Source organism: Harpegnathos saltator, unplaced genomic scaffold, assembly GCF_003227715.2.
Source record: "Harpegnathos saltator strain DR-91 unplaced genomic scaffold, Hsal_v8.6 scaffold231, whole genome shotgun sequence".
In the NCBI taxonomy this organism is placed as follows: Eukaryota; Metazoa; Arthropoda; class Insecta; order Hymenoptera; family Formicidae; genus Harpegnathos; species Harpegnathos saltator.
Window position 1 is genome coordinate 147025 of NW_020230019.1, and position 13552 is coordinate 160576.

General features: G+C 44.5%; 1 protein-coding gene across 6 annotated transcripts in view; it reads left to right on the top strand.

Annotated features, from left to right (window-relative positions):
• The first annotated feature begins 6407 nt into the window (after positions 1-6407).
• The window catches only part of Fas3 (fasciclin 3), a 389485-nt gene continuing 382340 nt past the window's right edge, over positions 6408-13552 (top strand). For 4 of the 6 annotated variants that reach the window (XM_025298664.1, XM_011148624.3, XM_025298665.1 and 1 more), the window contains exon 1: positions 6409-6817. In XM_025298664.1, coding sequence (XP_025154449.1) covers positions 6715-6817 — 103 coding nt within the window. In that variant the 5' untranslated portion in view covers positions 6409-6714. Of the gene's footprint in view, positions 6818-13552 lie in introns of all 6 variants that reach the window. The other 2 variants (XM_025298667.1, XM_011148625.3) reach the window with 2 other exon arrangements.

The following is a 13552-nucleotide window of genomic DNA, read 5'->3' on the forward strand; positions in this document are numbered from 1 at the left end:
CTTGTATCAAATAAAGAATAATTCTTGTATTATTAATTTCCCAAAATGTATATTATATATTGGACCGCGAAAATAAAAATAAAATACACAAAAAATGTGTAATTTATGTTATCTAATAAAATTAATTAAATTTTCATTAATGTAATTAAAATTAATGTGTTTCTCAGTAAATCATAATATATAAATGATTCAATTAAATGTCTCCCTCGGCCCGCCGTGACTGGTAAACCGATACCTCCCAGTCGCCGTAAACCGAAATATGGACAGCCTAGCCGCATTTCCCCGTCGCAATCTCACGGGATGCGCGCAAACGACGCACGTGCGTCCGCCCCGTGAGCGCATTTTCATGCAAATGACAATACGACGACGACGACGGTGCTTCGCGACAGCAGCTCGAGAGATCGTGATCGACATTCCTCTTACCTGTTACGCGCGAAGTTGAGCCCTCCTCCGCCTTCTCCTCCTCTTCCTCCTTCTGTTGCTCCTTCCTGATGCTTCCATTGCAGCCGCAGAACGCCGTTCGACGTATCGGTCACGTGCGTCGTACCCAGCGAATCGCTTCCGCGGGGTGGCCCTGCAACAATATCGCCGGGGTAAACATCGATATCTGGCCCATTGTCGTACCGCGCACACAATCGCGAGGCGCGCACGTGCCCGCGAAGCAAGCACGCGCGCGCGCGCGCGCGCGCGTCTGCTCTCGCTGCGCGTTACCTGCTGCACACACGCGGTCTCTCTCGCGTATCTCGAGACGTATCTTTGACCTCTTTCGGCCGGCCGCTTTATGCGACGCGATAACTGCTCGGACGCGAGACTCACAGTGCCGGCCAATCCGAGTCTCATGTTCGCGTAACTCCCGAATCGGCGACCGGCAGTCGCCGCAATGCCGAGCGGCGATCTTATTTCGATTAGCCTTATCTCGTTACATGCGGCTCGAACTTCGCGTTTCTCTTTCCGGGTTTGATCCCCGAATAAAAATGTAGCTGGGTGTCCTTACGTGGGCGCTTCTCGAGTCGCTAGAACGACGCTAGAACGACGCGATTGCGTATAATATTCGTTTATGTATAGACACGAATATACACTGCTCGCGCGCGTTACGAGTTAACTTCGTAGGAGGCACTTTAAAGTAACGCAGCTACTTTGCCGTTTTTTCTGCGCTCAGGGTTTCGCGAAATTTCAGGAAGTTAAAAATAAATTCAGCAGTTAAGATCTCGCGAGAGGCAGCAGCTTCTTTCATATAAAATATTTATACCGGTAATATTTCTGCTCTATTGAGATAACGTCCGTCAAATTTTAACTCGAGGATCCTAATTCGTATCTAGTTCATTGAATTCGTTCTTGTCCCTTTCCCGTTTTATTCCTTGGCAAATATAAGAAAGCGCTGCAGACGATTTTATAGTTTTGCACAGCAAATGCGCGAGCAAAGGCAGTAAATTCAATTCTCTTGCGGACAAGTTATCAAAGGGGAACAAGAGTACCGATCCTTTATCTATACGATGCACGAAATAAACCGCAGGAGAAAGTGTGTAAAATCAGATAGAACGAGTTAAAGCAGACAGTCAGGAATTTTCATGAGAGCAAGAGTACGATAAAATTAAGTAATGCGTGAGTGCGTTTCCACACAAAACGCTATGCACTTTTAATGCAGTGCTAATTTTCAGTAATATACTGGTTAAATTATCCGTGCTTTGTCGGGTGACTTAATTCGTAATTTTGTAAAACCGCAGACGTTAAAAAGCATCGCAAAAGTAGCTACGTTATTTTAAAGCGCTTTTTATGGAATTAAACTATAACGCGTTGCGTTGCTCGGGAGCAATGTTTACCAATGGGAATATTTCGAACAGAATCTATCCACGCCACGCGCCCTTCTCCGGCTTGTGTATTAGCTAAAAATATAATTAAAAGTTAAAGAAAATATAAAAATTAATAGTTACTTTGAAAATATTATTAATTATATAGATATGGAAGTTATAAGCTGCGTATCTATTGTTTCAACTTCAAATGGATTTGTTCGGATTTTGTTTTCAACGAATATTGAGGGAACAGGCAAACAAATATATACGTATTATAAAAGAACTATGTAAACGAAAATATGTACACATAGACTCAATTTTATTATATAAATCTGGCTGCAAAATATAAGCAACCACTTGTTTGGCCCGATTTCACTATACACTGTTCTATTTATCATATAAAATCTAATTTACTTCTACCATATTTCTAAAATAAAATTCTACTCGAATAAACTGGACAAATCGAGATATATGGCCAAAGGAAAAAATTACAAAAAATCTATTTTTTGTTTACGCCGAATGTTTGGAAAATTATATTGACGTGAATATTTCTCAGTTTTAAATATAAAAAAAAACGAGGAAAGATTATTATCTTTTTCTGAAATACCCAGGATTCGAATCATCAGACTAATATGATTTTGTAAAATATTTGATAGACGGAAAAGCGGCTTTATATAGGCATTCTCCTCTTTTAAACTTCATTTCATTTTTAACGAAATGAATTTATTGATATTTGCACGTCAAATTTTACCGAGACTCAATAATTAATTATTAATCGCTCGGTTCGTGCGCTCGTGCTGTCGTATTTTACAACGATGTTCAGGAACATAATAATTGGGTCAGACTATTTCATACATCATCGCGATTATCTTTGAGCCTTACGACGTTAACCGAGCGATATATCGTACACCCCGGACGTCATAGCCGGACGGATACGTGAAAGACACATAACCACATAACAGCTAAATTCTAGAGTCCAAGAGGCTGCAGATAAGCGAGCAGATAATGTCGTGGATTATCGTTGTTTACCGAAAGATTTAATTGGATCCGAAAGTAAGGACCGTCCAACGATCTACTCGGACTACGTTGTTGATAATTGCAAGTTTAATTTTGAAGCGACAGGTGTAACGCATGATGCGTGATGCGTATTGGAACAAACAGGCATCGCGAACGAGATATTTTTCTCCGATCAACAGAATATATATTATACGTAGAATGAATAGAATGAGTGTCATCGAAAAAACGAAGACATAGGTATATAATATATCGTAGTAATTCCTTATGAAGACTTACCGATCTTTCTCCTCCGACTCCGCAGCAGGTGTGAAGTACAGTCACGGAGCACACTTGGAATACTTGAAATACACTTCACTCGACACTCTCGGCGGGTTATTCCGCGAGATATACATTTTCGACGGCGGTTTGACGAGAATTCTTCTCGACGAATGCACGGCACTCGCTCCCGATTTTCGGCGACGATGCGACGATAATTCATGCGAGGACTCGACACCGGCGGACGCGAAATCACGAAAAACACGGAACGGCTCCCGGGTCCGTCACGGTTCGCTACCGGCGTGATTTTGTATACGCAACGGTTGCGACGGTCTCACACGGGCCGGCAACACGCCCGACCTTCAGTCGATATTCCCGACTACTCGCGCGCTTCCCGCGCGGTGTTTACTTGTGCGATTTTTTGATGATGTTTAGACGAGACTTATCTCCGACACATCCAGCGGCAATAATTCGGAACGATTCTCCGGTGAGAATTCAACGTGTAAATAATCTAAGCCGTCAGATGGGAAGATCACGCGACACCTTAGCCGACACATTTCCGACGACCTGTTTCACACGATATTCGCTTTTGACGATTCTTTCGTCATCGCGAACACACACGCGACACTTTCGACATTTCCGCCGGCGATTACTCACGATACGAGACTTGCTTTTGACGAAATCGCGAGGAAATACGCGGAGCGTCTACGGAGTTCGACACGAAACGACATCTAACGGGCTGTACCTTGATCAATAATGGCATCTCGATGCATATTCCGATTCTCGAAGCAGCAATATACGTTACACTTCACTCGGTACACTGCCGATCGCCCGGATACGTTTGTTTCGTGAGATATTCCGCGATTTTCTGACGATATTTTGCTACGACGAACGCGCGAGTCGTTTTCGACACAAGTTTTTTCGGAGAGTCCGAAACGACGCAAAAGTCAAGGACATAATCTAACCATCACGATACGACGATCGCGCGGTACTTTGTTCGATATTCCCGATGGCTCGTTTCACACGATATTCGCTTTCCACGACTGTTTCTCGTCATCTCAAGCGCACGACACTTACTTTTGGCACTCGTAGCGACGATAATTTGCGCCCCAGACTCGCCTGTGATGAGGCAAAATCCCGAGAAATGCGGAGCGTCGGTGCATATTTAGATTCTCCAAGTGTCAATATCTGCACGACACTTCACGCGATACTGCCGACCGGTCGAATATGTGTTCCGAAATGGTAAACGTTGGGTAAACATTGGGTGACGAACCGGGCGCACGAATCTTGCCTTCGACTCGCTTAACGGTTAATCGTAGAATGGACTCGTCCGCTGCGTCTAAAACGCCACCGTGCTGACGACGATCGTGCGATACTGTTCGACAACTCTCCGCTGACTTTCCGCTTGCGCGATATTCGCTCTCGATGGCTCTTTCCTTCATCTCAAACGCGCGACACTTACTTTCGGCGTTCCTGGCGACATAATTCGTGTCCGAGACTCGCTTATAATGGCAGAAAATCTCGAGAAATACGGAGCATCTTCGCGAGCCGAAACAACGCCGGGTGGCCGATACCTAGACTGACGATGCCAATGGCGTCGTCGGTGCATACTTCGATTCTCGAAGTATCGGACTTGCGTGACACTTCACGCGGTACTGCCGACTCACCCGTCGTATGAGAGGTATTTTCACGATATATAAATACGATAATTGTCAGAAACTTACTTTCGGCATTCCCGGCGACGATACTTCGCTTGCGATCCTTTCTCCCTCCCCCCTCTCTCTTTCTCTGCTCTCTCTCTCTCTCTCTCTCTCTCTCTCTCTCTCTCTCTCTTTCTCTCTCTCTCTCTCTCTCGATCAGATCGAAAACGTAATGGTTAACACCTTGCAATTACTGTGTGACGCAGCGAACGCACTATACTTTTCTTGTCATTCTCGATAACCGGTCCTGAGAAGAGGTATATTAATTTTCGGCGGCTGTTTAACGGTATTTTGCCGTAACAAGCGCATTTACTTTCGGTATTACCGAGGTAATTCTCTCGCGAGACTTACTTTCGATAGGCCGAGATCATACGAAAGTGTAAAACGACTCTGTGAATCGAAACTGATTCACCGTAATATTCTTCACTATTGTCCGTACTTTTGAAATGTTGGTTAAAATTTTCGAAATATTGATACTTTCGAGACGGCCTAATTATACTAGGCAAGTGTTCTTTCTATTAAATTACTGTTTTTTCCTATTGTAACTCCGTATATTTGAGCTGTATTTCTGTCCTTCCTCTCTCTCTCTCTCTCTCTCTCTCTCTCTCTCTCTCTCTCTCTCTCTCTCTCTCTCTCTCAGTCATGTTGCAAGCATGAACCTGTTTTACTCCACGTACAAAAAGTACAACATAGTACAGCTGAGAGAGCAGACGCTGCGACTCGAATGTTCGTTACAAATGTCGCGATCATTGAAGAATGAAAATAGAAATATGTACGCACAGACGATATCAGCACAAGATAGTTAACCTTTGTCTCGATTATTACACGTCGTAATTATTAAACGATCATCGGAGACTCCGGGCGAAAACTGGAGAGGTGGCAACCGTGGTTGCCTCACGTCGGCCGTCGGCCGGGCTTGAGCAGCTCGAATCGTGATCGCTCCGGATCTTTTTACGCGACAAAAGTGCGCATCTCGCGCGCGAACGAGTGTCGGAAGTGTCGAATCAAGCCCGATATCCACGCACGTACGACAAACATCATAATTTAGTCCTAGAAAGGTACATACAAAGCATTACCACGCACATCTCTCGTGTACCCGCGTGTATATAGGTTAAGACGGACGGGACGATTCCGCCATTTCATACCGCGATCGTATCTTGTCGTATTTTCGTTCGTCTCGAGACTCGATCGAAGAAAGATTAACACGAACACGTATTCCCCGCGATCGCAGGCGTGCACGAGGCATTTGCGAGACGTCTGGTTAGTGCCTCGTCTTGATGGGCTTCGTAACGATTAACCGGCGAATCGGCAAATCATAAAGTTAATATTGCATCGTAATGGGCTAATGGTACAAACATCGGCAGTCACGCGACTCTCTCGCGAGGCCGTCGGTCTTTAATATCTCGTTGTGTATCGCGTAGGCGCGTGTGTCTGCTGTGTCCGCTTACGTATAAGTGTATGGGTGTAGCGTATGCGTAGTGCGTACGTAAGGTTATGAACGAAAGTAGGTGTACGCACGTAGGTAGGCACGGTGTTGTATCTCTCGCTAGGTCGTTCGGCGGGACGACGTCGGCGGCGAAGCTGGAGGGGGACGCTACGGTGTGTTCGGGCGATCTCGGCAGGCAGCCGAAGTCTCGCGAAGCGCTCCGAAAGTAAAGCCCGCGTCAGACGGTCTTCGCGCGCCGAGCTCTCCGGTTGCTCTTGACGAACTTTACGGTGTGCGAATCTCGACGATCCTCGGCGACGGCGATTTCATCATCCGAGCCGACGAACAACGTTTCGACGTACGTGGCGTACGATTTCGCGGGCACGCGCGCGCGCGACTCCGCGAGCAACGTTACCCGATCTCTCAGCGAGTTCGAATTCTGGTGTCGCGCTCCGCTCGTTCGCGAAAGAGCGCCTGGAGCTCTCGCGATCGGCGCCGATCAGTTCCGCGAGTGTTTTTTTGTGTGATGTGCACGGAAGGAGCTGCGAGCCGCCGCAAGATGATGCCGACGACCACCAGCGCCTGGGCCTGTTTCCTCACCGTGCTGTGTGCAACGACGACTGTTAAAGGTGCGTGTGACAGTTATATAATCACGTCACGGTGAAATCCCCCGCCCCCCCCCCCTCCATTATGACGGGTCGATGTAATTCGAACGAGAGACGACATAATTTGAATGTCGCGGACGCGAATCCGTCCGGCCATTGCGATGCGTATTGCATCGTTTGTTCGATATACGACGAGACAACGCGCTACGACGGGCCGTGGCGATACGCCGAGATCCCGAGATTGCAACGTGATTTCACCGCAGTTTTATGTCCGACGCATAACGCGCCTTTCCCCACGCGCGTTTGAATTCGCTCCCAACGGCGCGCCAATAAAATGGTCGCCGTTTTATTTCGCGCTCTCTCTCTCTCTCCCTCTCTCTCTCTCTCTCTCTCTCTCTCTCTCTCTCTCTCTCTCTCTCTCTCTCTCTTTCTCTCTCTCTCTTTCTCTCTCTCTCTCTCTCTCTCTCTCTCTCTCTTTCTCGATCGCCGCGCAAATAATATAGCGTCGCGGTGGTCCAACGCGTTCTCGGCCGAGGATCGAGGGAACAGACATAACTTTCCGATCTCTTCTTGACTTTATTTCGCGGAAACTGAATGCGTTTAAGCGGGCGTCGAACTGCGCCGCGCGTCGCCGCGTATTTCACATCGCGGAACACCGACGAAGACTTGCGGCAAGAAGGAAAATCGTGGGAAAAGCACCTGGAGTGTGCTCGCTGGAAATTCGACGGTTCCCTTGCGCTCGGCGTATGTACGTATATTCTGCGACGGGACACGTAACGATACGACGACCTGCGAAATGAATATAAACGCTGGCGAGAAATGCAACCGCACTCGACGTCGTCAGCGAGATCATTCGTCCGGACGCGGACGCGGACGCGGTGCGGTCTCGATACGGAAACTGCATCGGGAATGAGATTTGAATTTTTGCCGGATACGTACGTACCTGACGGGACGACTTTTAGGCGCGACGGGTAAATCGTAACAACGGCAGAAATATTTCGCGGACGATTAATAGAACGCGGACGCGTGGATATAATATCTGCTGTAAATCCGGCGATTAACGGCGCGATATTGATATTCTGCAAGTGCAAAACACGCAGGGCGCGTTATGCGTGCAACACGCGCGAAATACAAGGGCGATATCAAATATAATGTGCACAATTGAGCGTGCTAATGCTGTCCGATGCGTTCGCGCTCAACCGTCCAATGTTTCCCTGATATATTCAAGGAACGTATCTCGGCTATTTTCTGCGCGATTATTAATTCGACTCGACAGTTTTATCCGACGATTGCGCGCGATTAAAAGAATCGCTGTGAATTGAGCGTGCGAAATGAGATTTCTCTCGCGGTGAACGCGAGCGCATCGGGCAGCATCGGCATTTCTGACTCTGCGAGAGATTCGGCTAATTTATCGTGCGATATAAATGTGATATGCGCGAATTTCTCAGAAAGAACGTTTTTATAACGTTCATACAAGTCTGGAAAATTATGACGAGCGCGATGTAAATATCGCTGCTGTGTGTATGCACAATGCGTGCAGAACTTCGTGGTACTTGGTGCGTACTTTGTGCGCCGTTTCGAAACAAACTGCTTCTTTGTGGCAATATGGTAGATTAGAACTAATCGATCATCGAGCCAGATAACAGAAACGTAGTAAGGATCGCGATGCGCTCGTGCCTGTTGGCACGATTTTCGCAGCGTGTTGCATTTAGCGACATGCAACGCAATATAATACACAATAATAGCAAAATCTAGGATTATGACGATTAGGAAATTATGGGAGGTACATGAATAATTAAAATTCTTGTTATACAGATATTCGCGGAGTACTTACGCTTTATGTTTTACACATATTCTCAACATGTGGATGTTTGCTATTGCTGTATCAAAGATACATTTTGCTTCCATTTTTGTCACAATGACGAATGAAAATTCATCTATCGGTCGGCTGTAAAATTTAGCGGAATCACACAGTGTAGTTACGCATTACACAGTCTCTGTGTTCCGCCCGTAAATATAATTTTTCTCTAGTGTCACATACAATTAATTTCCTATAGGTACCTTGTTGTGTTCCGGGAGGATCGAATTTTCTATCAGCATGTTAAGAGTCATTAATAACAGATAGGTTATCGTGAGATTATAGTCTAAACAGGAGGATATCGTATTTCGAGCGATGACGAATATAGGAAGATTATGAAATTTGGACGTTGGAGAGGCGATATCGTCGTGTAACCCTTTTGTTCCCTGAAATTTGAGATAGTACGTTAATTATGCGCGTTAATTATCTTGATGTCGGGTTAGTACAATTTAGGTTTGTAGATTGAAAAGTCAACTTCGCTACTATAACGTGGCTATATTGGCAAACACAAACATTGAACGTCTCATTAATTTTGACATAAGACGTTCGAGGTCAACTCGAAGTAAATACAAATCGCACAATTGAAGAATTATCGTAAACAATATCGTACGGAAATCTACGTTTATCAGCCTCTATTGATTTCGTTTTCTATAAAACTTTTGACTAACATAATTTTTAAATATACTTGCGGCAATGCAAGAGCTTTTGAAAGTAATCAGAGATTTTGATGACATACAATATACTGCAGCGTTAATTTACAAAGATCCTATAATGACCAATAAATTTGCGAACAAAATTTTGGAAAAAAATTTTATTGTAATAGAGACGGGGGTCTCTATTACAATAAAATTGATTCGCTCGTTGTATCCGTAAAATATCTGATATTGGCACGGAGTTATAAATTTTACTTTTTAATTAGTCGGGAAGTCCGGTAAAATTCATGTATTTAATTTTATAACACTGTATTGCAGGGGATAGGGCAATATATAAAATAGATATAATGTAACAAAGCGCACATGTTGCACGCATGATGCATTGATGTGTGACGTACAAGACCTAAAGACACCATGTCACGACACATGTCATGTTATTTTGAGCGTTGTGTTTCTCGAGGACGCTACTCGCTACGTAGCGGTCAATTAAAGGGAGTGAGATTCTTGTTTTCAGTTTGAAGAGAGGATTAGCGCATATGTAAGATATAGTCTATTAATTAATTTTATAAATCTCTCGCTGACTTATTTGCGCTGATCAATGCACCGAGTTTATAACAATTTTACACACATACACAACTCTCCAGCAAGTGTGTCTTGCGCGAGTTTCTTTTTTTTTTTTTTTCAATTAAATCATCTCCTATTTTTAAATCGCGTTTGAAAATCTATCAACACACAAGCACAATCCTACATGTACATGATATATATATATATATATATATATATATATATATATATACTATCAAGAAGTTATAAGTTGGACCATCATTATTGTTTACATATATATATGTGTGTGTTTGTGTGTATATATAAATGGAATAGATACAAGATTGAATTACATTTGAATAGCGGATATATCATAATTTGCTAAACTCAGATTGCGTGCTTTGTTTATAAACGGTAAATTATGTTTTCTGCATAATGTGATTTGTCCCGAAAATTATTGCGTTATGATTTGATATTAATGGTGAGACTTTCAGTTGGTTCGTAGCCAATTTTCATTTGTAAAGGAAATTAGCGAAAAATCGTGCAATAACTTTCAAACATTTATATCGGAAAGAAACCAATTGCAAATTTGTGACAAAGAATTCATCGTTCAAATATTTATTATTTTTTGGACTGCATATCGTGGCGACGTACACGGTTTTAAGTGCTCGTTTTTAACGTTGTTTAAATATTTTAATGCTAAAACTACTTCCCATTAATCGACTGTAAAATATTAGCGAATGAGGGTGACGGCCGATCGTCCGCAGGGGTTCCTATCGAATGAAAAATTAATACCACGATATAATTGAAGAAAATTTCTCGTTACGCGCAAATAACTTGTCGCAACTGATTGAGGCTTTGAACCGGGACGTTGATTATTTTGTAATTATCGTGGCGGTCTTATTTAAAGGCGAACGCGTCAAGATTCGTGTAGTATTCTTTGCCGAAATAATTCTCTTGACAATTATTTTGATTATTTTTAATAAAAACGCGACGAAAATGGCATATGTTGTTTAATTATTATGAATATGAATACGAATATTTAAATATAAAATTACTTCGCTTTCTACCTATTTTATTTGAGATTGCGGAAATTTGCAAACGATCGATGTAATAAAACGTGTTATAATAATATAATTATTGTGAATAAAAGCCATTCAGATTTAGCCGTTGTGTTCGAGAAACGTACTTTACCGTGTAACTTATATTCGTAACGATTCGGTATGTCACTTTTCATTTCATCGAACTCGTGCAACCCGTTCGGACATAGAAATTATTTAATTTTCAATCAATAGAAAATCAGATTGACCGGTGCGCCAGAGGTGAGATCAAGCCGTAAATTAGAAGCAAACAGGATATTTCCGCAATGAAAGCGAGACTATTTCCGTGTCGCATTAATATAAATATTGTCGTGAACCGCAACATATATATTTCGTTTTATAGTTGATAAATTTGGTACGCTCTCGATAATGTCCTTTCCCGGTCGTCGTTGTGTCATCTGGATTCGATTACCATATAAAACGGTATATCCTCGTAGTTTCTCCTCACCCCTTCTTCTCCCTCCTCAGTTAGTTGTATTATTTTTCGTCCGCCGTATAAAACGAAACAGATCCCATTGTCATGGAACAAGTATGAAACGAATCGAATAACGGCTACTTATCGATCTGGGTTATGCAAATAACGGCCGATACTAGCGTTATTAGCCTATTTGCTACCGTTTGACGTGATTCGCAAAGAACCGCGTTTATATACGGATATAAATTTTATGTAGACCTCTCGGTATACCATATTGTTTGCCCGATATTGCAAGGTATCCGGCAATTTGATTCAAATCAGCTATCATCTTGACTCATATGAGTGTATAAATACCGAGGAATTTATAAAATACTGAACATACATCACCGTCCTTGGCAAAATCTTGGAAACATTGCATATTGTGTGTTCGTGTGTATCGCATTGATGTCGAGCGAACTGTAATCTCTGACGGGTTAATCTGCTTCGCAGTGTTTGTCTTTCGTTTGTCTATCGATCCGCCGATTAACACGATATCAAATGCAAGCACCCTTCGGAATATACAGAAAATCTCTTAATAACGAAACGCGCGTTTTTGCGGCACCGTTCTGCGGTCCGTCTGTCTTGAAATGTCGTCGCAACGCCACAAGTTCGTCACAAGTGTGTCGCGACGCGATCGATGCTACTCGCGGTGTATATAATATATCGAAGGAAATGATGTGTGTGTGTGTGTGTGTGTGGGATGTAAGAGAGCTTGTATGTGTGCGTGTGCCCCGTGTACACCAACGTTGCGTGTTCGTCGTCGTAAAATGATCAGTAATACGGGGAAAGTTTAAGGTCGCATTTGCACAAAACGAACGCGCCCTTCCCTTAATCGGCCGCACGCCGATTGAACCGACCTCGCGGCTTACCTTGAGTCACGAGAAAAGGTCGATGTAAATATGGCGCAATCGTACATGCCGGGCGTGGGACGTCACCGCACTTGCAGCAGGACGCAAGGTGCATTCCAAGTGAATTCTTCGTCGGGATTTGCATATCCGAGATATCGCGTTGCAAGACGGGAAAGGACGAGACGAGCGCAGGGCGGGGTGAGTTTAAGTGAGATGAGACGAGACGAGACGGGAGCAGACGGGAGGATTTATCGACGCATATTCGGAATGCATTCGTCGCGCGCGCGGAAGCGGACGAGTAATTTTATATGAGCTCACTTGTTGCGAATGACGTCACGCTCTCTCGAACTCGACGGCGAATTATTATGATTAGCACTTATGGTGATTACGTGTGTCGTAACCCAATTCCGAACGCGAGGTGAGTCAGTCGATCGATCGATCGCACTCGTCGTTGGTATACTCTGACTTTGCCCGCGAATACGACATGCACGCGCCAAGGACGTGGACGATGACGGTACGTAGAATGTGACCGGGTGAGAAATTGAGAACGAACTCAATTAGCACGAACGCGTATCCTCGTCCGTTGAGAATGAGCCTGACGATCCCGGCGATCTTTTGTTCCATTCGTGTCGCGTTCCGGCGCGGCGGCATTCATCGGTCGGCAGGAAGAGAAAGAGAGCTTTGTCCGCGCTCTCGCGCGGTAAAACGATACAAGGCGCTAATGGCTTGGGAAAGCTCGCGGGGAAAAATTTGTTTTCCGCTGTAACCTTTCGCAAATCATTATGTCGGGAGACAGACGCGTGTTTCGTGTTTTACGCGGGAGACTATAGGGAACCGCAGAGGCAAACGAAAATACGGCACTACGCGCGCGCGTGGGGAGATTTTCGAAAGCCGGTGAAAAATACTCTCTCGGTCGAGGGAGAATGTTTATCTGCAAACAACGTAACAGCGACAAGGGAACGCGAAGGAAAACGAACGGGGTAGGAGACGCGACAGCTAGGAAGAGAGAGAGAGAGAGAGAGAGAGAGAGAGAGAGAGAGAGAGAGAGAGAGAGAGAGAGAGAACGAGAGGGTGGGAGGGAGAAGTCACACAGACGGGGATGACGTTATTTGGAACGAGAAGAAAGTCGATGACCGAGGGCTTAAATTCGACACCTGATACGCGCGCGCGTATGGTTGCCGGCGAAACCGCAGTTCCGTGTGGATAAATACGCGGGTCCGCGGCTTTCGTTCGGCTTTACCGCGGGTGTATCTGAAAATTTTGTCTCGACTAGGCGCGCGCGATTGCGGGCGGCTGCAGTGAG